At 37.4% G+C, this 27,829-nt stretch overlaps 1 protein-coding gene across 7 annotated transcripts in view; it reads left to right on the top strand.

Annotated features, from left to right (window-relative positions):
* Window positions 1–27,829, top strand: part of map2k5 (mitogen-activated protein kinase kinase 5) — a 351,751-nt gene that overhangs the window by 268,833 nt on the left and 55,089 nt on the right. For 4 of the 7 annotated variants that reach the window (XM_048615802.1, XM_048615807.1, XM_048615805.1 and 1 more), the window contains exons 17-20: window positions 8,251–8,280; window positions 16,629–16,661; window positions 26,506–26,532; window positions 26,866–26,898. In XM_048615802.1, coding sequence (XP_048471759.1) covers window positions 8,251–8,280; window positions 16,629–16,661; window positions 26,506–26,532; window positions 26,866–26,898 — 123 coding nt within the window. The remainder of the gene's footprint in view (window positions 1–8,250; window positions 8,281–16,628; window positions 16,662–26,505; window positions 26,533–26,865; window positions 26,899–27,829) is intronic. The other 3 variants (XM_048615803.1, XM_048615804.1, XM_048615808.1) reach the window with 3 other exon arrangements.

The following is a 27,829-nucleotide window of genomic DNA, read 5'->3' as shown; positions in this document are numbered from 1 at the left end:
ATGTCATTCCTTTACCATAGCCAATATGAGACTAACACCACTTTGTTGATTTAAGGAAGTATGCGGCGTTGCTTTCACAGTTTTAAATTAAGTCTTTCAAACATGCGATTGTCAAGGATTTGTACCTTCTCACATCTAATCTGATCATATTAAGAGATGCCTACTAGTTACAACTGAAAATGGAAGAGTAATTGCTGTTAAAATATGATCATATTTTAGTGGGTAACACATACTTTGAGTACCTTACATTCTCTATTATTCTGCCCATAAGAATGGTTCAGTTAGTTATAAATGTACTGCTGCCCTGACTGGGATCATATGCATTTGAAGATTCACAGTAATTATTTACATTTTTATTTCAGAATTAACAGCATAAGTCATTTTACAGTTCTTATTTTAAATATAATCCTTGACTGTGGTCTTGACAAGAGTAATTGAACCATGTATAGAAAGGGTTAAAATTCTCTTGGCAACACAATGCCAAAGTGTAGCAGATGCCTGTAATACATAGCTATGGCCATGGTATTAACAACAGCTGTTCGACTAGAGGCCATCTAAATTAACATTTAGGGGCAGCAATAAACAAAATAACTGTCAGGCCTCTTTTGCAAGTGCCAGCTTCATGTAGATCAAAAGGTTACAAAAATGCAAAAAGAAGCCTGTGTTAAAATTAACTTGGCAGCAACAAGACTCAAAATGATACATTACAATAAAGCCAGAGATATTTGCCAAATATTCAAAATAAAGCATTGGTGCACCATCTTCCAGAGGTGCCAAAATACTGATGAAATTGTGGTCTGCCGTTAATTGCAGTTTGCAGTAACATTGGAAGTAGGGGAATGAGAAGAGTAAAGGTACTTGTGCCTTAGGGGAGGGTCATGAATTAATAATTGCCATGTGCCGGATGAGCCCTGTCATAGGAGCAGAAATGAGGAAGTTGCCTCGCAGAGGGCTATCAATCACTCACTGACCATAACTTCCAGTAATTAGTGTATTTTATGGTCACTTGCTTCAGTGGCTCGGAAGCACATATGCTCCAGTCGGGCTAAACTTTGCTGAAGTAATATTCCAGAATGATTTATCTGCATGCTGCACTGGGATGTAACCCTATATAGGTTGGAGCTTAGAGCTTAGCTGCATGCAAACGGCAGTAAGTGTTAGTTTAGATACATACAATTTACAAAGGTTGAGACCTCCATCCTGTTACACTCAGCTGCAATTTCAGTTGAGACAGTTGGGGTATAAGGTAGATATTTTCTTTCCCCAATTCCAAATATAATGCAGGGCAGCATTTGGCAAGTCAGTAGCTTTATATTTTAAGTACAGCACAAAAGCATATACTTTAACTTATTTTTGAAGTTGCATCGGTAATTCAATCATTAAGTCATTTTGATTTTACAAAAGGTATCATTGGAGAGATTTGAGAATATTTCTTCCCAACTATGATGGAGTATAGTGACTTGCCTCCCTCTGTGGTTCCAAACATGAAGCAAATGTGTCACTTTATCACTTTGTTACTTGCATTTGTGCTGATTCACATGGGTGAAGATTCTACAGGTTATCAGCTAATGGCTGTTATACATTAAAAATTGAAGCCACTCACACTCAGCCCTTTCAAGGCTTTGCTCGTAAGCCCTGGATGGTTTCCTCTAGTGCAGCTGTGAACTAGCTGCTGAAGATTAAATTAATTTGTAATGCTTTCTTGTCTTTCCTCTGTAAATCCTGCACGTTTAATAGAAGACCACTTCAAGTTGGCTGTGTACTTTCTAAACTCTACCATGACCTTTTGTTATCTAGTTAACCTCACAGCATCTTGTTTTCACTTCAGAGAAACAAAGCCTTTCAAATCCATTTGGATTTTACCACTGTATAGGAAGATAAGTGAATTGATTTGGGTTGGTAATAAATCACATCACTACTCTGAAATATTAAATATGATACTTGGCTTGAGAGAAACTTCGACAGGCAATTTAACTCTGCTGTTTCATTATACTGTTCTCTATATGAAATATATGTTACTGTATAGAAACCTTTCAAACATTCTCTAAAATAGAGGCAAATTCAGCATTTATACTAAATGGTCAATTACACACAAATAATTGATTATACATGTAGATAATTGGTGTGGAAAATTGAGTAATATCACCATTTTGCAGTCAGAATGCCCTTCTGGTTTTGGAACTGAGGGATAAAGTTAAAGGGGCTGTCTTCTCAGCCAACTCTGCTGCTCCTGTCCTGAAAGTAATTGATACTTATGCTCAGTGTTTGAAATAGGAAGCCTTCAATTCCTCAGTACTAAGACTGTTTACATCAAAAGTGACTCAACTGCCTCTTACTATAAATTAAGATTTGCCATTTAAAGAAGTAAAATTTTGCAATTTTTGTCTTTCTAAACTGGTTTCCATAATAAAGTAGCAAAATATAAATATATTTTAATTTAGTTTTGATATTGGTTACCAATATTTTGCAGCCTTATGTATATTCTACTATATTTTGTCCATTAAAATGCTTTTGACATGTATATGACTTATCAGACATCAGATTATGTTGCAGAACTTGCATTACAACAAGCAACTATAATTTTATGTCGTGACCTCCTATGACATTATATATTGTCTGCAACACTAGTGTGATGTTTGGCTGTTAACCTGGGCTGTGCCTTTAAGGGCACTGCATTTTGCTAATAGTTGGGGTCAATTAAAGCCCAGATATAATTAATTGTAAGTTGCAAGCCCCATGTTACCGAGTTTCTTTTTTTTTGGATCATTTTACATCTAACAAATTATGTTTCTAGAGTATGGCAGATGCATACTGGATGCAAAAGCTTTATTTATGTTCACAGCTAATAGTTTCTTGAGTGTAGATTTCATCTTGTATACAATTTTTTTTTGCAAAACCCAGTCTCTCAAATGAAAATGAGCTAACTTGGAACTGTTTTTGGTGATGTTGATTGAGCGATAAATTTGAGACAGGACACTGGGAAATCTCTTCCACTCTTCTTCAAGTAATGCCACTTGAGAAAGTAATGCTATAATCTCCTTAGAAACTCTAACTTCATTTTTAAAATTGAACTCCCAGTTAGTAGCTGAAAGGATGACATAAAAAGACTTGAGGTTTTAAAACATTTGCTGTAATAAACAACTAAAATCACTTGACTGAACAGTACACTTTTAGGCAATTTATGCATTAAACTACATATCCTTACTTTCCTCTATTACTTATAAGAAAAATGAAAGAAACCTAACCCCAACCTTAACCCCACCTACATTTGGGACACCACCCACACCTTCCACCTCCTCCAAGACTTCCAATTCCCCGGCTCCCAACATCTCATCTTTACTATGGACATCCAATCCCTGTACACATTGCATTCCCCACGTAGATGGCCTAAAGCCCTCTGCTTCTTCCTCTCCTGCAGGCCCAACCAGTCCCCCTCCGCCGACATCTTCATCCGCTTAACCGAACTTGTCCTTACCCTTAACAACTTCTTCAACTCCTCTCGCTTCCGACAGACTAAGGGGGTAGCCATGGAAACCCGCATGGGCCCAAGCCATGCCTGCCTCTTCATATGATACGTGGAACAGTCCATCTTCTGCAGCTACACTGGCACTATGCCCCACCTCGTCCTCCACTACATTGATGACTGTATTGGCGCTGCCTCGTGCTCCAACGAGGAGCTTGAACAGTTCATCAACTTTACTAACACCTTTCACCCAACCTCAAGTTCACCTGGACCATCTCTGATACCTCTCCCTCCTTCCTGGACCTCTCTGTCTCCATCTCTGGTGACCGCCTTGAAACCAATATCTATTTCAAGCCCACCGACTCCTACAGCTGCCTAGACTACACCTGCTTTCACCCACCTTCCTGCAAGAATGCGTTCCCCTACTCCCAATTTCTCTGCCTCTGCCGCGTCTGCTCCCAAGATGGGCGTTCCACTTGTGCGCAAATTAAGGAATGCGACTTCAACTTTCTAATTTGGAAGTGAATGTGCTATATTGACACCATGATTTCTGAAGTTAGTTGGAAGATATTTTCTGTGCCCTCCTCTTATCAGTAAGATGTCCAGATCAGACAATACTTTAAATGTGGCACAGAAATGTACAAGAAAATTGAAGAAAAATGCATGTCTGACATTCGTTTTCATTTTAACAAAACAACCTTTCAAGGCATTATATATGGAGAATAGAGACTAAATGTGATCTTGACCAGGAGTAACCAGAAATACAGGTGCCCATTTTAATGTCATGTATTCTGTCCTTATTTTATAGATTTCTATCATAAATTAATTTTGACCACATTTACATTAAAAACTGCTCAGTTGAACTTGCCAGATTGTATTTGCACGCTCCTGCCGGTGCAGCTGTTGTATTGCCTCCTAATAGGAGAGTATAACATTAGTAATTTCCATTATAATTTTAACATAGGAATTTGTAATGTAAATGTTGACGGACAGCACACATCAACACAATGTATTTTTATATACAGTGTAGGGATATTTGACATTCAACACTATAACGTAAGGAATTTTGAGGCCAACTCAAAAGCCCACAGCACCCTTTTATTCTTAGTTCAGGATTTGAAAAAAGAATGATAGAAGCAAAAGTGCCTTTCCCCATGAGGTAAGTTATCAGGGTGAATAAAGCTGTTATGTATTTCCTCCTTGCTGTTACAACATGAAGTATTAACAGAGGCCTGTGATTAACTGTGACCATGCAACACAGGTTGAACTAATAAGGTAAGACACAGGTGGTGTGAAAAAGAAGCATGCTGTTGACTGGCTCATGTACTTGATTTAAAAAAAAAAGATTTGTTGTTCATGTCTTATTGGCCTATTCGTAATTCCCAACATACCTTATATGTAATGAATTATTTCATAAGTGACCTATAGTTGTTGAAGGCAAAACAGACCATTTTGATCATTAATACCAATGAACTAAATGAAGAATTGATTTACTTTTGTGTGGTAATTGAGAGAGTAATATTGGCCAAGATACTCTGAAAACTACCAACTTTAGTGATCTACCTGAGTAAGAACACAGGCAACCTTCCCATTATCACCTCACACATATGCTATAATAGCGTTATTAGACTGATGACTGAGGGTTTTCAGTTTGCGCACCTGGATGAAAATAGTATTGTAATTATAGATTTTCCCTGAATATGGATTATGTCTTGAGACCATTTTGACGTATGCATCAGGGGATAATATTGGTTTCAGATCTCATTATGGAAACAGTTTTCAACAGTAATGCCAAATTTTGGAACATAGAACCCAGGCTTCCTTAATAGCTTGATTAGTAAAAACGTATGTAACTCAGTTATGCACACTTAGTTTCATTTGCAGTTTGCATCATGTTGCCTGATTTCGCAGATTAGGTGGCAATTAGAATGGTATGGTTGATCTCAGTAACCTTTAATAGGGAATATTAGTCAGGAATCTTACTTTATACTCTCTATTCCCTAAATTGTTTGTGAGAGAGTTATGTGAAGAGAGAGTCATTGTTTCCTACCAACGATTGAATAGTCCAGTAACACTCACTGCCTACATATCAAGAATGACTGACGAATACCAAAGAGTATTCAGCTTTTGTCGAGCTAACCTCCAACAGAAATTAACATATCCTCAAGAAAGGGAGAAGATGGCAGAATTGGAAAAAATGTGAACTTGAGCATAATTATTGATCTACCTTCAATGTTGCATTCACGACTATAAACGTTGGATAAGCTAATGATATTATTTCTGGTCATGCACTGAATTTTATGGGGCCTGCAAGAATGGACAGAGAGGTGGGAATGGCTTCCAGAAAATCAGCTGGAGGGCACATGCAGTGTGTGCTTCGTCTTGCCATTTCTGTGGCTTTTTATCAGAAACAGAATATGTGATGTCCTGCCACCACTGGCATTTTACTAGTAACAGGTGATTCTCTGCCCTGTGATGAGACAACCTTTTTTCAACTTTAGTGGCCTCCTCCTAGGCTTTGAGTGTCAAGTGAGTTTGAATCCCCATGTGGCTTTCGGAAGTAACAACAGACAGCCCTTCACCAACAAATCTTATTTCATTCTTTAACTATTCCATGCCATGCATACCTCTCTCTCTCTCTCTCAACCTCCTTCTATCTCTTACCCTTCTTTTCTGCTCATCCCCTCCACTCTCCCAGGGCTTGCCTGACTTGCCTCACAGACCACCACCCACTTACCTTGATCCAAGGATGGCACTCATTCAGCTTCTCCAGCTGGTGCAGTCCCAGCACTGACCATCATTCTTATTATTGGGATTGAAGAGCCGTCCGTCCTCTGATTAGTTGCCAACTCTTGGAGGTGTGATATTGTCTCAAAGGGTTGAGAGCCCTAATAACAGCTCATCAGCTGCCTGTTAGCTGGATTATAAAGTTGGGACACCAGAAAAGGAGTGTGGTGAGGTTTGCCCCAGTTTTCCAGCACGTTATTCAGGACATTGCCACTTTGTCGAAATTCAGCCATACATGCATTTGTGAAAAGTAAGATAATGGAATGTTATGAACAGTTTTGGTCCATTGATCTAATGAAAGCTACATTGGCGTTGGAAGCAGGCCAGAAAAAGATTAACCAGATTGATCCTTAGTGTGGAAGGACTGTTTTCTGAGAAGTCGAATAGGTTTGGCCTGTACTCATTGGAAATGAGAAGAATGAAAAGCAACATTGTTAAAACATACAATATTTCTAGGGGTTTGACAGGGTAAATACAGAGTGGTCGTTTCACCATGTGGGAGAATATCGGGCCAGAGTACATAATATGAGTGAGCCTGTAAAAGATAGACATAAGGGGGATCCTCTTCTTTCAGAGGGTCATGAATCTATGGAATTATTTACTGCAAAGGACTGTAGAGCTTGGGTTGTTAAGCATATGTAAAGCTGAGATAGATTTTTAATCAAGGGAATCAAGTGTTTTGAGGCAAAGGTAGAAAAGTGGAGTTGAAGATCATCAGATGAACCATTGAATAGCAGAGCAGACTCGATGGGCTGAATGGTCTATATCAGATGCTCCCACATCTGATGGTCTTATTATTTACACAGTTATGATCTTAACAGTGTTAAGTAGCAAAATATCTTAGATTCATAGAGATATACAGCCAAGATACAGCACGGAAACAGACCCTTCGGTCCAATTCGTGTATGCCAACCAGATATCCTAAATAAATCTAGTCTCATTTGCAAGCTTATGGCCCAAATCTCTCTCAACCCTTCTTATTCATGTACCCATCCAGATGCCTTTTAAATGTTGTAATTGAACCAGCCTCCCCCACCTCCTCTGGCAACTCATTCCAAACACGCATCACCCACTGCATGAAAAAGTTGCCGCTTAGGTCCCTTTTAAACCTTTCCCTTCTCACCTTAAACCTAAGCCCTCTAGTTTTGGACTCCCTCATCCTGGGGCAAAGACCTTGTCTATTTACCCTAAAACATGCCCCTCATGATTTTCTAAACCTCTAAGGTCACCCCTCAGCCTCCAACACTCCAAGGAAAATAGCCTTAGTCCATTCAGCCACTCTCTATAGCTCAAATCCTCCAACCCTGGCAACATCCATGTAAATCCTTTCTGAACCCTTTCAAGTCTCACAACGTCCTTCCTATTTATTACATGATTCTTGAATCATACCATAATGCGTTCTAGTTAGGTATTCGTTTTCCCAGAAAATAGTCTGTGGTAAAACTGTTTTAATGATGTTGTAGGAAGCCTCCCTTACCCACTTTCAGTGAAACAGATAAAACTTACGCAGTTCATATGTAACACCAAAAAATATGTATTCATGTGTCTGCAAAAGCTGTGATTTGGACTCGGAAGCGGAACGGTGGCTGATAATTTTCATCAGGGTTGCATCCGTCTGGAGATACAGCTTCTTTCAACCCCTGGTGATAGTGAAACAGGGAAAATTAAGAAGGACATTAGAGCTTCATTAAATCTGAAGCACATATAGTACAGTGAGATATCTGCAGGCAATTTCTTAGAAGATTACATACCATGCTCTGTGTTCCCTTTTCTTTTAAAATAGAGCAGTGTAGGCATTGATTCATGATTAAAATAAAATCTAATATTAGACGTGTGGTTAAATTACCTTTCTAAAAAAGAGTTTTGTATTTTGAATGCGTTTTTAAAAAGTGTTAATTTCATTTATGAGTTTTGATGGTAGAATTCAAACTCTTGTCTTACAATGAGACTATGCCCCACATGCAGATCCATAACTAGACAAATATTATTTCCGTTTACAGCTTGCTCTTGGGAGGTTTCCATATCCTCAGGTAAGATTGTTCATTACTGGCTTTTGCCACTGTGACATTCATCCCTATGTATGAAGGTGCAAGGGAGCAATCCTGAAAGTTTCTGCCACATACACACAAAGCTGCAGACTTAAATTGAAATATGCTATCCATCCAGTGGTTTGGAAATCATTTTTTTAATCTCCCCTTCTCTTGCCCCCAACAGCACTCTCTGTCTGTCTTCTTCCCACACCCCCTCAGTGGTCGATATAAACTAAACAGTATCCGGTTCATCTGATTTAAGTATTGTCGGCCTACATTCTTTGAGCATCCATTAACTTATTATTATGCAAATAAGAATTGTATTACACGTACAAGTATATGCATGGTAAAATTGTGTGTCTGTGTCACAAGAATGAACAATTCAGATTTGCACCTCTTGCTGATATTTTCTTTTCAGTTTGCTCTCAAAGTTTTTGACAATTGTGACAATCACTCTTGTATCTGTTTTTGAAGTATTTCCAATTATTGTTTCATATTGGACAGCTAAGCTGGTTGATAAAAACCTGCATATTAACCAAATGTATGATTGATTGAACAAATATTACATTTCTGATTTGCTAGTGCAAATGTAAAAGATTTTGCTTTCATTTCCATAAAAGGAACGGAAGGGTGGAAAAAAAACTGACATGTCTTAGGCTGTGAAACCAGGCCGGGTTAATAAATTACATTGAAATGACCCGAAGTAAAAATAACTTCTGTGCAAATAGTGCCCCTGGTATTGTAAAGCTTTGAATGTTTTCACACCCCATTAATTTATTACTTCTCTTTCTTCATCTTTAAATTTCATTTTTTTTAAATTCAGACTCCCTGCTGCAGTAGTGATTTTCATCTTGTTGTTAATTTTCCCTGCTCCATATGGAGCTCCAGACATTTCACCTGGAGGCTGTACTAGATTTTGCTGTAGTGATCGCACTTCCGGAGGCCAAAACTGTCAGTTAAGGTTCCTGGTGCATCTGTCTGCACCAGGCATTTTTTGCTGGCACTGAGTGTGAATAACAAATTGGATGCACCTGAGATTTGGATGATTAGTGTGTTTGTGTATCAGTGCTATGTATGTACTCCTTGTAAGCAGATAGCTCTGGGGGGCCTAAATAGCCGCCATAGGTGGAACTGTACTCAAACCTTACATTTTGGCTTCCCCGAGCACACTGTAAACATCCCTCACATTAAGAGGCTTGAAATATTTCATCCTGCTTTGTCATTGATTAGAAAAGAGTCTTTAATTTCATTTCACCCCATGTTGTGATTAATTTGCATTCTTTGTCAGAAGTTAATGAAGTTTTTTACGGTTCACACTGAAAATCCTTGAAGACATCTTATTTGATCTTCTGTTTATACAACCGCCGGCAGATGCTGTTTTGATTGATAGCAGGCTTTCATTCCCCAAGTTATTTTAAGCAACTGCTCTGTTTTGAATACAATATAAAGCTACTTTATTTTTGCTTTTCCTCAGTGGGGAAAAATTAACAGGAATTTATGCTAAAAATTAACACTAGCCTCTGGGAGGTTAGACCCCTCTGTCGCTGCTTAAAATGTTTTTGGTCTTTATGTAGCTCTAATTTAATGTAAAGTAAAAGTTTGCTGAATAGATGTCGAGTACTAATTGGAGTCAATGCAGGACAGTCCCTGAAGCGGCGTGTACCAGGGTTTCTTCCTTTTTTTGCATATAATCCATATTATTGACACTACTTGCCCTGAACATTTTCATTCAGATGCACACAACTCATCAAGGATTTAAATGCTTGTTTGACTTGGAAGCTGAAGTTGCAAATTAAAAAATTGTTTTTTTTAAAAAAAAATTGACACCTAGAATTTTAAACAAATTTTTATTTAAACAGTTAGTTTAGGATGAATGTTTATCATAATTGGAAATTCAATTATAATAGTTTGCCAAACTAATTTATTATAATATAATGTTAACAAATATCATGAATATTTAAACTAGAAAGCTTTGTTTCAGAAGGGAAACTGATTGCTTCAGGTGCAAAACACTAAAGGATGTTGCTGGGGTGATTGAGCTAACATTTCAGTATTAGCATGAATTCTTACGAGCCTATTAGTTTGTCTAAAATTTCAGTTTCTGCCAGTTGTGGTTTGCCTTTGTTATATTATGTGGCACTTCACTAATGTATTGACTTTAGAAATAAATAGAGACCTAGAGAATAAAAACAAGGATGTTATGATAAATCTGTACAGCAGTTTGGCCTCAGCTGGAATATAGTTTTCAATTATGAACACCTCACTTTAAAAAGGATTTGAAGGCTTTAGAGATGGTACATAAAGATCTGCAAGAATGTTCCTAGGGATGATGGACTTCAGTTGCGGAGATAGACTGGAAAAGTAGGAGTTATTCTCATTACATAAGAGAAGGTTGTGAGGAGATTTGATAGAACCATGAGGAGCCTAGACCAAATAGATGAAGGAGAACTGTTCCAATTGGCAGAATGGTCATGAACCAAAGGATTTAAGATCATTAGCAAAAATAAAAGTAACACGAGAAAGAATATTTTTTGCAGTGAGTGTTACAGGCCTGGAATATGCTGAATATGAAGGGGATGGATAGAAAATGGTTTCAAAAGGAAATAATACATGGCTAAAGAGAAAACTTTCAGAGCTCCAGGGATGGAACGTAAGGAGTATAATCAGTTCAGTTGTTCTTGCAGAGAGCCAACATAAATATTAAGGCCCAAACTGACCTCAGTCTGTGCTGTGATATAACCATGCTATGACTGATCACTTTTGAAACAACTAGATTTAAAGGCATATTAGCACTAGGGTTTTTAAAAAAAAAAGTCCTTTTCGGGTGCCTGAGAAAGTAAAGGAGATGCAACTTAAGACATTGGAAGAAAAGACCATAAGTATTAGAAACTGACATTGAAAAGTAAATATTTAATTCTATTCTGTCGACCTATCTTCTTCTGTAAACTGAAACATATACTCCATTGATAAGTCCCCTTCATGGTGAAATGCATAACCAATAAAACTCTAGACTAGCTTTCACGTAACCAAATAATGCCTGTTTGTGCTGTGTCACAAAAGCAGAAATACTTACCTGAATTTTACCACATATGTTTACAGGATTGTTTTTAAGTTATAAAATAGAACCAATATAAATAAATATCAATTAAAATGAAAATTACTGAAAGACTGAAGTCTAGTTTTCAAGGCTTCTGATATTTTTGACACTACACAAGGTTGTACTCCAGTGCAGAAATTAATCTGATTAATTATGAAGTTTTTCCATTGATTCTGAGATGTTCATCATTTTCTTTTAAAAAACAGTTTGAAACATAGTCCATTACTTTTCAGGGTCACTACAAATATTTGGAGTTAAAGCACATGAAAATAATTTCTGACTAGCACTGGTAGCAGTGAGACATTGTGGAGATGATTTCTTTTTGGGAGGTGAAATATTTTAAAATAATAGAAATAAATTGGATTCTCTTGACAAATCAATCAGTTGTGCATATCTGGACTGCATTTAATACAGATATCCAAAGTTCAGTTTGTATGAAAACTTTGCTTTCCTGAATGTGGCCAAAATGTCAACCCTGTTCAGTCACACCACAGAAGAGAATGCAGTTACTCTCTACTGATGTAAGAAGTTTGGGTTAGTCCATTCTATCGCCAAACCTAACTTCAGCATTTTACAAGTCACTCAGGATCCAATTTTCCCACTTTGTTTTCAGTTACATATGCTATTTGCATTCAGAACAAGCACAAAACAGACTTGAGTCAATTTTTCAACATTTACTTATCCTGTCACCTTCAAAAATAATGACGAGACTGTAAGGAGAGATCAGGCCAGTTGCTTTTGGAGTGGATCATCATCAGTGTATTAATTTTAAAGTATTGAAAGGCATTTAGTACACAACTTCTTCTCTGATCAAGAAAAACATTTAATGTACATTTTTGGAGTCTTCATTTCAATTTAGAAATCTTTTGTGGGGTATAGGAATTTGTTCTGAGCTAGCTGTAACAGAATCTTAAACTGATTTTATAAAACAAAATATTTATACTTAATGTACAGAGAAAATTGTTCTTCTCGCACCTTACACGCACTCTTGGACAAGATGCAAGAAAAGGTATACCTTCTGATAAGCAATTACTTTCTAACCTCTTAATTTAAAACTCTCTTTCTTTTGCAACTTCTTTTGTTTCTTTGTAGATGATGCTGTTATTTTGAGTCCTTTGACTCTTACTCCAAAGCTTCATATCATAGAATCTTGCTGTACCAAACCAGTTATTCAACTCACCAATACTGTACTACTTTTTTTCTACATGCACCAGCTACAGTGTGGTATGACACATTATCAGCTTAGGAGAATCAAGAGATGAGTTCAGTGAGGTACTGATGATGCAGCGTCCATAAACAAACGTATTGCTGTATAAACACATGAAGGCCTTTTAATATACTTCAACTCTGTATGAAGATAAATCATGGTTTTGCACAATGATGCAAGTTAGGCTGATTTTGTCGCAGCACCTTGATTCAGTTTGCAATTGGAAGGGGTGAAAGAAAAACAAAAGAAACTCTAGTTTTCTATATTTTGCAATAACTCTTCAACCGTTTCTTTAGTATCAGAATTGTAAAACTCATTGGTTTAGCTGATTTTTTTGTATATGCTTCGTATTGCATCAGCTTTTTAGGTCAAAATAGATGTCAATAATCAAAGTTCTTCCACATTATGTGAAAATGACTTTAACTATCTGTTTAATTCTTTCTTTCATTTATTGGCATTTTTTAAAGCATCATTTTTCTATTGAGTTATTTTGTATAAAGTATTTTTCACTTGAGGAGGGTTTTGCTGCATATCAACGTCCTCTGTTCATGCAAATATATGGTTAACTCATGAGAACAGCTAGGTCCATTTCTTTGAACGTGATTAAAGGACACATAGCTCAGCATGGAAACAGATCCTTCAGCCCAATTCATCCATGCCAACCAAGTTTTCTAAACTGAACTAGTCCCATTTGCCTGGGTTTAGTTGAGTGAAGTGGGTAGTTTCCACTTTGTAACTTTCAGGTACCTATGCACAGTGGGCATTCTGTGTTGGCACTTAAGAACAATTTTACAAATATACTGCCAGATGCTCCAAGGACACTTTCAACAGTTTAAATACATAACAATTTAAATACATAACAGTTTGTGTACCATGGGCAAACCAATTTGGACTTGCCAACTGCTCTAGCAAATAATACAATAATAATAATAATAATTAATAATAATGCAATACCGTTTAGTAAATCAGTTCCTTTTAGTTTTAACTGTACATTATTTTTGACGTTGGTTTATATTTTGTACTTGTTCTTTCCTCAACTTGCTCCCGATTAAGCTGTCCTATGTATTGCACATCACATGCATTCCTCAATACAGAGGATGGGTACATAGCCTGCTACATACATATGTTAACATGTCTTTGTTTGGAGCCTGGTTTGAGATTTTGTTTTGATTCATCTTTTGACTGTAACAGAGCATCATACCTCCTGCACTTCATTTTCTATTCTCCGATACTTCCATTCATTTCCCTGCCTCTCAATCTGCCTGATCCAAATAAATACCTTAATTTGTGAACCATGGAGTTAAACCTATACCCTGCCACTGTGTTATCCATGAATGTTTTGAGCCATCTTTACCATAAGGTTTTAACTCTAAGTGCTAGCATGTCATAATTTCCATTGTATTTTGTACCCTAGGCTAACCATTTTAATTTCACTTCAGATACTGTTGAGGAACAGGAAATGTTTAATCTATCACAAGCTATAGAAATGGAAATAGATGATATTATTACCGTACAGTATAGATAAACAAGACAAATATGTTTCAAAAGTGTTATTTCCCATTTAGCATCCTCCCTACCACCCACTGTCACCTTTTCCAGTGTTCTTTATCTGCAACAAATTTGCACTATTTTATCATTCATTTCAATCTTAGTTGATTCCTGTCCAGTTTTCAGAGCTGGGAGCACATCCTTTAACCCAATCAAATGAAGGCCTGCTGCAGTCAGCAGACAATTTTGATATTGATAGATCCAATAGCAGCAGGTTTCATTTAGAGAAAGCAATTGATGTTAATCCAGCATGCAAATTATTTATTGCATTGTATTTGTTATTCTTTGCTCACCGTTTGGTTCTTTCACATCAAATTTACTTAAGAAAGTAGTTGGCGAGTCAGTCTATTCCAAACATGTGCTATTGTTGTTATCCAGCATTTGAAATGATTTGATGAGATGTTTATTTCATATTTTTCCCTTGTGGAAATGTCCCTCAGCGCTGTTCATCCTTTCTTCTGTAGGTCAGTTCCGAAAATGCAAGTCACAGAAGGAGAAAATATCATCCTTTAAGTGGGAAAATTAATGGAAATAAGTTTTTTTTTTGGTTCTTATTCTTTCATAGCATAAGAGAATTAGTGACAAGACCAGTATATGTTGTCCATTCCCCTAATTGCCTTTGAGAAAGTGCCATCTTGAACTGCTACATTCCACACAGTGAACAGCGCACATTGCTATTAGGTAGAGAGTTCCAGTATTTTGACCCAGCCCAATATAGGAATGGTGATGTATTTCCAAGTCAGGATGGTGCTTGACTTGGAGGGGAACTTACTAGTGCTGATGAGGGATCTAATTTTTTTTAGGAAACTAATCATTTGATGTTCGTTTATTTCCAACAAAGGGTAGAACAGTAGATCCTTTAAAAGATAATAAGTCAATTTTTTTTAGCTTAGAAGTCTTGCCTATTTTAGACCTCTCCTTCCTCTATTCCTGAGCAGCAGGGTCAGTTTAGACTACATATTTCTTCTGTGCAACTGAAGAATCAAAAGATTTCAATTTTTTTGTTTATCCACAAATAAGCAAATATCCCTCAGTACATTAGGGCAATCAAATTCACTTATCAAATTTAAACTGGAGTTATAACTTGAGTTCTAGAGTCTAGGCTCCAAAGGGCTGCAAGACATTGAATACTCAGTTTTAATCCTTTTTAAAAAAGTGGGGTTACTTTATTGCTTCGCGAACATGCACTAAGCTCGAGTTAAATGTGTGGAGTTGAACAATCTTGAGATGTGCTGTGCTATTAAGTGCCAATCATATTCCTATAATAAATATTCCTCACATGCAACCTATGAAAAGCTTTGTCATCCAAATAATTAGAGAGCATTCCAATATCTATTTATTCCATGAACGTACAGACAATGGTCTGAAAAGCAGTGAATTTTCACTAGGTGATAAAAATATTAGAGATAAAAATTTGTCAACTGATATGGGAAGATCTGCCCTGGGTCACTGGTAAATCTCTCCAAGAAGAGCTTAAGGGCAAGTCATAATTCCAGTGTGGAAGAGAGAGATGAAAGCTATAGCTGGTTTCTTCTGTAAGTTACGTTTTGAGGTTGGTGAATCCATTTTACTGCTCTGATTGTGCTTTTGATAATCATGTAAAAGGGACAGAGGAAGGTCTACTCAGCCACTTTCTGTCAAAAAGCATTGTCATGGCAACTGAAATAGAAAAAAATACTGATAGTGAAAGTCATCCTTTTTTCTTCGTTCGCCTTAACCAGAGGCATTGATTAAATGGTGAACTGCCACGGGAAACCTGGTAAAGTGCTCAATCTACAGATACAATTCATTGAAACTGAGACAGAAAGATGATAAAAGGTCAAAACTGTAAATGCTGGAGATTTGAAATAAAAGCAGAAGATGTTGTAATTGCAAGACCAATCCACCATCATCTACAAAGTTAAACAATGCACTATAATTTTAGAGGGGACAAAGGTCTTTGTCAGAATCTTTTCACTTTATAGCGCCCTATGGATTTCTTTTGGATGATGCTGGTTTACAAGTTTTCTAATACCAGATGTGCGACTTGTTTCAATTCAAGACTTGTCCATGTTTTCTCCCCATTTGTTAGAAGAAATAGTCAAACCAATCTTCAAACATACTGCAAGTTTAAATCATGGTTGTGTCTGAAGAAATTAACTCATTCCCTTGCTGAAAATAAATGCTTCACATATGTGACAAGTGGTTGTGCTTCAAAGTACTTATTTGATTGTGGCTTGCCTTGAGATAGTCTAAGAAAATGATGAGATACTATATGTATGCAAGTTCCTAATTTTTAATATCATTCAACAGCATATGTGGGAAATTACATTTTGAAAGTTTTTTCAATAATTAGCTTGCTCTTTCTAGTTTCAAAGAAACCCTGTTACAGAGCCTTATGTGCGCATATATATTTTTAAAAAATAAGCTTTGTGATATTTTAATACTATGCTGTGTATTTCATACACAGAATAGTATTTTTGGTTCTGATTATCATTTTTGCACTTAAACTGGCAGGTGCTAAGACCTGGGGATGTTCTGAATGAAGTGGTAGGTTCCCAAATACAGTTTTTGACATTTTTGTGCTATCAACAAGCTACCTGTTTCTTTCCCTGCCACCATCTTTGTTTGCCTGTCTTCCTTTAATGGCCAAGTCTGGGTTCTCACGGCAGTTTTCAGCATCTGCTTCACATCTGCTTGTTCTGTTTTGGAATGCTTTCATTCAACAAAGGCGTTGTTTCTGGTTTGTGACAAAGCGGTGAAGGGTTGAACGACATCAAGTTTTTAACAATGAGGGAAATACTGAAAAGATCCAGTTGAATCTGGGGCCAATGATCATTTCATTTTGGTGGCACAGGTGATGGACCGTCTCATTTTGTTTTTTTTCTGGATGGGACTTTAGTTATTAATACAAATATAGAAACTCAAATATGAAACCAATCTGTCCCAGTGATATGGTAAAATAAGCATGGTATTTAAATATTTTCCCAACATGGAAAATTAAAAACTCAATGGAATATTGGCACATATATCACACATTGATTTAAAAATAACTTGAACAGCTCCATTAACTCTTTCCATCAATATATAAAGTGTGATCATTATTAAGAAGTTGGAGAAGTGATTTTTGTGATGTTCAATTTTCCATGTACTAAGAAGTACAAATTAAACTGTCTTTCTAAACACGCTAATTATTTTCATCTTTGGGAATACTACACACTGAAACAGTCCTGTTTAATTTTAAGTATTTTGTCTTTCTGTAGGACAGAATATGAAATTCTGAAGCAGAAGTTGTGTCTAATTCTGTTCTAGTCTATTCTGCTAAACATGGTGCCTTTTTTTGATGGAGACAGCAAGAGGGTGTCAGTTTTCTCCCCAGTTCATGTACTCCAAAATTTATTGCTTCTGTGTTTTTGAGTTTCTCCTAAAATTCTGCAGTATTTTTTAAGAAATTAACTTTGTAATTGTCATCACTTTATCAGATGCTGGGTTTTTGAAAAACTGAGTAACTGCATAGCCACACATTTGCCCTGCATTCATGCACGCAATGAATGAAATGTCTCAATAAATTAATTAACTGTTAATCAGACTTCATGTGTTGCCCCGATTTGTTTGAGAATGGTGTTCATCAAAAGTATGGTTTTTCAAAGTACAACTGACCCTTTGTAACGGTTGCCAAGAAATTAAGCATTTTCCCCATGTTTTGTGATAGACTGTCTAGTAAATAGCTTTCCCCTGCCTTTTCTCCCATTTCTGTTTTGTTTTCTTCTTACCTAGCTATTTCCTGTGACTGAGAAGGTAGACATTAGTAGGAAACTGGGTTTGAGGCTTATATGTCAGTACTTCGGTATAACTGACTGTCTGGGGACATCCTAAAACTGCCCAGAGATGATACAAATTTCTTTGACAGCTTCCACCTCAAAAGAAGTCAGATCAGCAACCACCTAGTGTGCTGGATTCAAACCTGTGACATTGCTCTTTGCATTGGATTTAGTGCTCATTAATACATTGTAGTCCGACTGCAATTCAACCTAGTGCAATGCTACAACAATTATTGAATTAGGTTTATTGTTCACATGTACTCACATGAATGCAGTGAAAGTTTACGAGTTGCCACTTGTGGCGTCATCTTAGGAACAAAGCAGAAAAATAATGAAAACAATGTTTAAAAAGTCAAACATTACAGTCCTTCTTATTAAAAATAGAAAAACAAAGAGACACTGTAATCGGTTCAATACTACAGTCATAAGCACCTGGCCTTGCTGGGCTCGCATTCCTCACAGGGCCCAGCCTCACCCCCGCCTCCACCCTGGCAGCCTGCTTTCACCGCCTTGTAGCCTGTTCCTGACGCCACCGCAGTCAGCCACACCAGGCTGCCTGCTCCTACTCTCGTCGCCAGCCGCCTCAAGCTCTTAAGTTGGCTTTTCAAGCCATGGTTGCTAAACTGCATTTCTGAATTCTGCTAAACTTTATTAACTTGTTCTGGAAGTTTTTAATTCAACACTTCTGTTCAGATACCAATTTTCCAATATGTTTATTTAGTTTGGTGGACATTTTCCCCCCTGTGATTTACCTTTCCAATTAATTTCTCTCTCTTATAGACATGTTTCTCATGTCACCATTTTGAATACATTTTATCTTAATTATCAATCAACTGATGAAGAACTCTTAAATTCCCTCGTGTGTCCCAAAGTCTTCTACGGCCATATAAATAGTGAAATCCTGATAAAATGAGTAGTAGGGTCGATTTGGGGCCAAATAGGGGATTTACACCAAGAGGTTGGGGGCATGGCTGAGGTTAAATCAATAGTTTACATCTGTCTTTACCAAACAGAGAAATGCTACCCAGGCTGTGGTGACAAAGGAGAGAACTCGGTCACTAGAACGGTTAAAAATTGATAGGGCAGAAGTGTTAGTTACATTGTTGGTAATTAAAGTTAATAAGACACCAGATGAGACACATCCAAGAATTTTGAAGGAAGTGAGAATGGAAATTGCAGGGGCATGGCCACAATATTTCAGTCTCCCCTAGTCTCAGCTGGTGCCAAAGAACTAGAAAATTGCAAATATTACTGCTTTGTTCATGGAAAATTTTAGGGATCAGACCAGTCAGTTTAATTTCAGTGGTAGGGAAGCTTCTAGAGACAATTATTCACGATAGAATTAGTAGTTCAATGGAAAAAGGTGAGTTAATAAGGAAGAGTCAGCATGGATTTCTAAAGAGAAAATCTTGTTTAACTAACTTGCTGGAGTATTTTGAAGAGATAACAGAAAGGCTTGAAGAGGGTAATGTTGTTGATGTGGTGCAAATGGACTTTCAGAAGGCATTTGATATAGTGCCACACAACAGGCATGTGACGAAACTTATAGATCATGGACAGAAGAGTCAGTGGAAACGTAGATACAAAATTGGCCGAGTGATGGGCAATAAAGAGTAATGGCCAATAGGTATTTTTTGGATTGGACGAAGGTTTGAAATGGAGTTCTGCAGGGGTCCATATTGAGACCCTTGCTTTTCCTAATGTGTATAAATAATTTAGATCTTGGTGTTCAGGAGGCAATTTCAAAGTTTGCAGATGACACAAAACTTGGACGAATTGCAAACTGTGAGGAGGACATTATAGAATTCCAGAGGAGATTGATGTGTTGGTGGAATGGGCAAATAGGTGGCAGATGTATTTCAATACAGAGAAGTGTAAGGTGATGCATTTTGGTAGGAAGAACATTGAAGACAATATGAAATAGGGAAGACAATTCTAAATGGGTTGTAGGAGTAGAGGGACCTGGGTATACATGTACACAGATTATCAAACATGGCAGGACTGGTAGAGAAAGCAGTAAGTAAAGCATACAATATCCTCAGTTTATTAATAAGGCACACAGTACAAGATCAAGGAGGTGACGTTAAACTTGTATGCGACACTTGTTAGACTTCAGCTGGAGTAACATGTACAGTTCTGTGTGCCATGTTATATGAAGGATATGAAGACATTGGAGAGTGCAGAAACAGTTTAAAAGAATGGTTCCAGGAATATGGAGCTTCAGTCATGAGGATAGATTGAAGAAGATGAGACTGTTCTTGGAGAGAAGAAAACTGAGAGAGATCTCATAGAATCGCTACAGTGTGGAAACAGGCCCTTCGGTCCAACAAGTCCATACCAAACCTCAGACCATCCCACCCAGACCCATTCCCCTGTAACTGACCTAATCTACATATCCCTGAACACTATGGGCAATTTAGCATGGACAGTTTACCTAACCTGCGCATCTTTGGACTGTGGGAGGAAACCGGAGCACCTGGAGGAAACCCACGCAGACACGGGGAGAATGTGCAAACTCCGCACAGACAGTCGCCCAAGGGTGGAATCGAACCCAGGTTGCTGGTGCTGTGAGGCAGCAGTGCTAACCGCTGAGCCACTGTGCGGCCTTTTTTTTTTTGCTCAGCAATACAGGAGTCCCACTGAGTCCCACTCTGACTGAGGTTTTTGAAATCACGAAAAGCTGGATAGGATAGATGGGGGGAGAAAAACTGCTTGTAAAAATGGACAAGAACAAGAGAGAATGGATTTAAAGTGATCTGCAAAAGAAGCAAGGTGAAATAAGAATAGTAGTTAGGGTATGGAATGCACTGTCTTGAAGTGTGGTAGAGGCAGGTTCAATTGAGGCATTCAAGAGGGCATTGGATGATTACTTGGATAAAAATATTGTACAAGAATATGGAGAAAAACAGGAGATTGGCACTATGTAATGGTGCTCATTTAACAAGACAGAGGAGGTACGATGGGCCACATTTCCGCCTCCTGCACCATAACAATTTTGTGTACCACCAGCAAAGATGCTGCCAGGCCACTGAGCTAACATGGATACTATCCGATCCATCATAGTTTCTAAATTTTGAAGAAAATAATTGCAGTGAAACTCTAGTTATTTCCCATTCTCTCATTTGTCAGTCCTTCATAATGTTAAAAATATAATGAACTAGCATCTATGCAGCTGTACCAACTTATATATTGTGATGAATGTTCATAATACTATTATTTGGAAACCTAGGTTCTGAAGTGGACAAAACCTGTATAGCTATAAGTTTATTTGTATTTGTATACTTTAAGGGTTAAAAAGGGAAAGGCATAGAATTCAAAACTGGAACTAAAACTGAGTGTGGTACTGGGTTGTCTCAAGTTTTATTTATATGACTGCCAATGAGGTCATTTAAACCTTTGAGATGAATAGCTCAGTGCATTAGAAGCAAAGATATAAGAGAAAAATAATTGCTGTTGCCTAACAAAAGGATATCTTATGACTTGGAGACAAAAATCCAGAAGTCAGATAGTGAATGCAGGTTTCATTCAAAGGGAAAAGGCCCACAGCAGCAACAATGGATTTTAGCAGTCTCGAAAACAAAACTGAAGAAAAGCTGCGGAAGTGAGCAGAAGCCTGTGTAAAATGCAACTAAGGGATCCTTGTTAAGAAATAAGTGAGCAGTTTTAAAAGCTTGTTTAAGGGTTTCAGGAAATGACATATATTAAAGAAATAACAACAAGTGAATGCAGAAATTTGCTGAAAAGGAATAATTGCAGCCTTGCCAACTAAAGAAGGAATTTTAAAGTGGAGGCACGGTGACTCTTCTCAGAAGTTTGATTATTTGTAATGTTTTTGAGTGTAAAAGGGTTGAATATTTACTTCTGAAACTTGTAATAAAATTATTTCAACTAGTCTTTGTATAACGAAAATAATTTAAGTTTTCCCTTTCTGTGTAATAAAATTTGGTGCTCTTTTGTTAAAAGTACTTTGGCAACATTTTCATGAATACATTCAGTGATTGTCCACAATGGTAACCAAAGAGTAAAAATAAAATGTATGTGCTATCAAACCTGATTTCAGTTTGGGATCTGACTTGCCCGATATTACTATCAGCTGGAATCATAACAATATGCTTGCTGCAAGTGAAAAATCAATAGAAGTTCTCAGTTCACAGTCAGCTAAATGGCCATTGGCCACTAAAATAAGGTTATGGGTGATCGAGTATACATTTGCATTGGTATCCCTTTGCCCAGTTTCTACCCCAGTCTAAATAGGACATTAATACCTAAATTTTATTATTAAAATTGATCACAAATACACATGTTGAGGTCTTCAAAAGACATACCAAATGAACGCTGCGGTGATATTGGATCCTTTTAAATTACACATAGTTCTCAGTGAACATTTTTTTCTAGGAGTGGGGTACTATTCTCCCCACAATTCCAGCACACGCTTCTGGTACTTTATCTTATAAAACAATTGTTAGAAAATCTTTGCTTCATTTTGAAATTGTGTGGTTTCATTATATTGTTTGTTTACTCATTTATTTTATAAGTGTAAACTAAACGTAATTTGCACACAATGATCAAATAACCAAAAGTATTTGGGCTATATTTTTAAAGGAAATCATATCAGATAGGTGTTAGTTATTTTTCTAGAATAGATTCTAAACCCCACCTTTACTTACGTATCAAATTTGGTTGCAAGCAAGTTTTTATTGAGAGAACAAATAGAATAGCAAGATTAAGGAGAGGTATGTGAAGTTTTACAGATACCACTTTAAAAACATCTTTAATAACTAAACTGACAAGTCCTACAATCAGTGTGTCTGCATTACGGAATCATATATGATTAAGCCATTAGGCCACAACTTGTCTGTAATGTTCTTTATATAGAATGTCAGTCTGAATCATCTAAACATCTAGAAATGTTTAGGTAGAATGCAAACAATTAATAAAATACACATAAAATGTAAGCAAGGTGTTGCACTTTGCTTGGAGGGTGGAGCACAAAGCTTCATTGAGCAGGCTGATTGCACTTTTCTAAAATGTTAAAGACAAGTTAAAACGTAACTCGGTCTTAAAGGCAGTTCATCTAAAGTAGAGCTGATAGCTAATATTTCCGACTGTCAGGTCTCTCCAGTACTTATAAGGTGGTTAAGGGTTGTGGGGGAGAAGAAAGAAAAAGCAAGGCTACGAGGTTGTATTTAATTGATAGAATGAATCAATTATATTTACAGTACGTTGTCAGATTCAAGAGAAACATTGACCCATGCATTGTGTTACTGCATTGTGTAATGGAAAATAATTATATTACATTAAAGTTGCAATTTCTTATCTTTTGTTTTAATTAAAACTGTGAGCACTGAGTTTTAAAAATAGGGTGGGGAATGGGTGATAGACCAATCAGGAAATTTCTTTAATGTATGTTCATATAGAAAGGTGACCTCAATGGTATGCTGGTAGATTTTAATGATTAAGAAATCATTCAAGTCCAGGAGTGCAGTGATTTTTGAACAGACTGATTTTTGAAAATTGTCTGCTTATCCTCGAGACATGAATCCTGTTCTGCCAAAAGGAAGAAAATCTCTGTCTATTAGGTGTAAAAGTGCACCAGCGCAGAGGTCAGCTTTCCCAGCTGAAGTTGGGGATAGAGTTCAGCTATATCAACAAACTAGAGATCTAACGGGAGCTATCCCAGCACAGAATGAAGAGCAGGAACTTTAGGAAACATATTTTTCTATATCAATGAGTGCTGAATTATATGTGGATAAGATTAAGTACATTTGTATAAAACATGGTTTGCAAGTGCATTTATTTGTATCATGTGGATCTTTCTATGGGTATTCTATTCAGAATATGTTCCAAATTATATATACATTTCATATGAAATTAGTACAGACAGTTTCAAAACAGGTCATACTGAGTATTGGAATACAACTTGCCTCACTCAGTACAAAACTATCAGAACCTGAAATTATTAGACTGCAATTCTGGCACTTTTTACCAGACTTGTGTTCACTGGAGCCTTCTACTGTGTTGGCCATACCAGTAAATATAGGGCCGTTAGCGTCATAGAGATGTACAGCACAGAAACAGACTCTTCGGTCCAACTCATTCATGCCAACCAGGTATCTGAAATGAATCTAATCTGATTTGCCAGCATTTAGCCCATTTCCCTCTAAACCCCTCCTATTCATATACCTATCCAAATGCCTTTTAAATGTTGTAATTGTACCAGCGTCCGCCACTTCCTCTGGCAGCTCATTCCATACACGCACCATGCTCTGCGTTTTTTAAAAAAAAAAAAAATTGTCCCATAGCTCCCTTTTAAATCTTTCCCCTCACACCATAAACCTATGCCCTTTAGATTTGGAATCCCCTACCTCAGGGAAAAAAGATCTCGTTTATTTACCCTATCAATGCCCCTCGTGATTTTATAAACCTCTATAAGGTCACCCTTCAGCCTCTGATGTTCTAGGGAATATAGCCCCAGTCTATTCAGCCTCTCCATGCAGCTCAAACCCTCCAATCCTGGCAACATCCTTGTAAATCTTTTCTGAACCCTTTCAAATTTCACAACATCATTCCTATAGCAGGGAGACTAGAATTGCTCACAATATTCTAATGTCCTGTACAACCGCAAAATGACTTCCCAACTCCTGTATCAACGCGCTGACCAATAAAAGCAAGCAAACCAACGCCTTCTTCACTATCCTGCCAACCTGGGACTCCAATTTCAAGGAACTGTGAACCTGCACTCCAACATCTTTGTTCAACAACACTCCCAAGACCTTTCCATTAAGTATATAAGTCCTGCCCTGATTTGCCTTTCCAAAATGCAGCACCTCTCATTCATCTAAATTAAACTCCACGTGCCACTCCTCCGCCCAGTGGCCCATCTGATCATACTATGAGGTAACCTTCTTCACTGTCCACTACACCTCCAATTTTGGTGAGAGCTGCAAACTTATTAACCATATCTCCTGTGTTCACATCCATATCATTTATATAAAAGATGAAATGCAGTGGACCCAACACCAATCCTTGTGGCACACCACTGGTTACAGGCCTCCAGTCTGAAAAGCAACCCTCCACCACCACCCTCTGACTTATACCTTCGAGCCAGTTCGGTATCCAAATGGCTAATTGTCCCTGTATTCCAGAGCACTTAATTAACATTAACATTAATTCTTGCCCATATTACTCTGTCTGCACCTCCAACGTCTTCTACCTCCAGGATGACAGGAACGCTTAATGATGTCCCATATGATCTCCATATCACCCGCTCTTTATATAGAAATCACATAAAACCAACAGTCTTAAATAGCCATGATGTGGAGGTGCCGGTGTTGGATTGAGGTGGACAAAATCAGAAGTCACACGACACCAGGTTATAGTCCAACAGGTTTATTTGAAATCACATGCTTTTGGAGTGAAGCCCCCTTTCATCAGGTGAAGTCACAAATTTCATAAATTTCTTGGGGAGTGTTGTTGAACAAAGACGTTGGAGTGCGGCTTCATAGTTCCTTGAAAGTGGAGTCCCAGTTCGGCAGGATAGTGAAGAAAGCGTGTGAAATTTTCAGTACATGAATCTATTGTAGCTTGATACGAGTTTCTTGGGCCCAGGTTAACACCTGGTCTGAGATTTCATTTACCCTCTAACATGAGGGCCTTGGTTCCTTCCCAAAACATAGATCCTGGAAGGAAATCGTAGAGGTTTGGATAAAATGATATTGAATACTGTTTCCAGGTCTGCCACTCTTGCTGTAACTCCCAAAGTAAAAATATTAAATTGATGAAAAACAGAATGCTTTACAGAACTTAGATTGAAAATATGCCATGGGGTAGTCTAGAGTCAGCTTTACCTTGCAGCCATGCTTGCTTTACTTGGTCTCGGTGTGCTTGATGTTTACATTGTCTGAAATGGGAAAATATTCATGTCCCCAGTGCAAACATCCCTTTCCTTGGTAAGCTGAAAAAAAATCAAACGAAAAAATGTAATTTCCCACTTATATTCAGTGGGAACTGACATAGTTTTGATTTCAGCTAATTCATTGGGGAAGGATGTATGAGTGAAGATTCTAATTAAAAAAAAATTGCTGCTTTGAAAATTTCCGTTTCATGTCGAGAAAGACAAGATTGGTCAAATCACTTGTAAATTGTGCTTGTGTTCAATGGGCATCAAATAACTGGTAGATTTTATATTTTGAATCATCTTTTAATTTGAAAGGCAGAGGATTTGAATGCACGGGGAACAAATATTGAGTTTAGTCTTGGATTTGTACCATAGCCAGCGATTGTTATTTATATGGGATGTGTAAACAGCACTGTAACTGTATTATGCTTTCTTTCCCCCTCACTTGTATAACCTGGAGGGTACTAAAAAGTGTTCTGCAAAATTAACATTCTGCTGACTTTCGCCTATAAATGAGAAGAATAGCTATTAACATTTGTGTATTTTCATTATGTAAATGGTGTTAACACATGCCCACAAATTGCCACCAGCTATGCAATAATTTTCTCTCAGTGATCGTAATGTGTCCAAGTGAGTCATTTTGATTATGACATGCTAATTACATATTGCCTTTCAGATTCAGAAAAACCAGGGATCTTTAATGGTAAGGTTTTATGAGTTTGCAGAGGAAAAAAAATTCACTTTTTTTTCCTGCTGGCTGCCTTTTTGCATGCTTGAATGCTTTACTTTAAACTTAGCAAATTGCATTTTTGTTACAACAAGCACTAAAGTGCCTGTAGTAGATTAGGTATCATTAGAAATAATAGAACATCTAGGGTGTCAATGTTTTTATAAGACTTCCGCGCTGTTGATTAATCTTGCAACATTTTACTGCATTAATGATTTTCTCAGTCTACTGTAAAAGACTGCATATAAGCTAATACTTCTCTCTGTTTACCACCCCCCCTCCCCCGACCCCCGTCACTTGCCATTGCAGCCACTACAGTTATTGCAGTGCATCGTTGATGAGGTGAGTCACCGTCTTATGTGCTTTCTCTTCTAAAGTCATTCTTAATGGCCTGGAAAGTTTTATTTATACAATATACACATTATATTTTTCTTAATGAAGCTCTTGACTCTAACAACCTCTTAAGCCCAGTCCAGCTCCTTAGACCATAAGACCATCAAACCTAGCCATGCCAGACCTATATCAAGCTCAAATATGACCTTATCCATGCATACCATTCAGGCACCGTAGAGGAACTAGGTAGAGCCATGGCTCGAATTGCTGAATAATTACCTTTAGACTAACCTGAGCAGGAGCCTTCCCAAGAGGCCTAGCTCATTTAATGGCTCTAAAACTCAATCTAGAGGATGTCAGTGGTCATGCTTGATTATTTGCCGTGGTATTTTATGAAAGCAATAAAAAAGCTTGAGATGAGGAGAAAAATAGAGGAACATTGACTAATTTCAGTGAATTTTTTTTCTCTTTCTGTATCAGATCCCTTTGGTTTGCAAGGTATTCTGACTGTTTCATGCTGCCTTGCCTTAGTTATTTCAGCACTGTGAAGGAGTACTGCTGTGCTCCCTCAGCTTATAATTGACAAGAGACCAGAGATAGCCCCTAAATGGTGACAGAGCTTCAGTGTTCTCAAATTGACATTTTGTGTTAAGAAATAGCTTATATTAATGGATATCTTGTTTTCTTTTCTGCCCTGTAATATTCAGCTTACTCACAAATTTGGTAAAATATTTTCCTGCTCGGCCCCATCTCCCTCATCCTTTGCCACTTTATGACCACTGATCTTTTCTTGATTGTTTGATATTTTTATCCAGATTTTTCACAAACTGTGCAACTGTGCTCACCCTGAGGCAAAAGAATATTGATTACGCTATAAAATAACAAAATTTGCACACAAGCTATCACAGATCATCAGGGAGATTTTTTAACCACCCCTCCC

Source organism: Rhincodon typus, chromosome 33, assembly GCF_021869965.1.
Source record: "Rhincodon typus isolate 14 chromosome 33, sRhiTyp1.1, whole genome shotgun sequence".
NCBI classification, from domain to species: domain Eukaryota; kingdom Metazoa; phylum Chordata; class Chondrichthyes; order Orectolobiformes; family Rhincodontidae; genus Rhincodon; species Rhincodon typus.
This window is presented reverse-complemented; position numbering and strand designations above follow the sequence as displayed.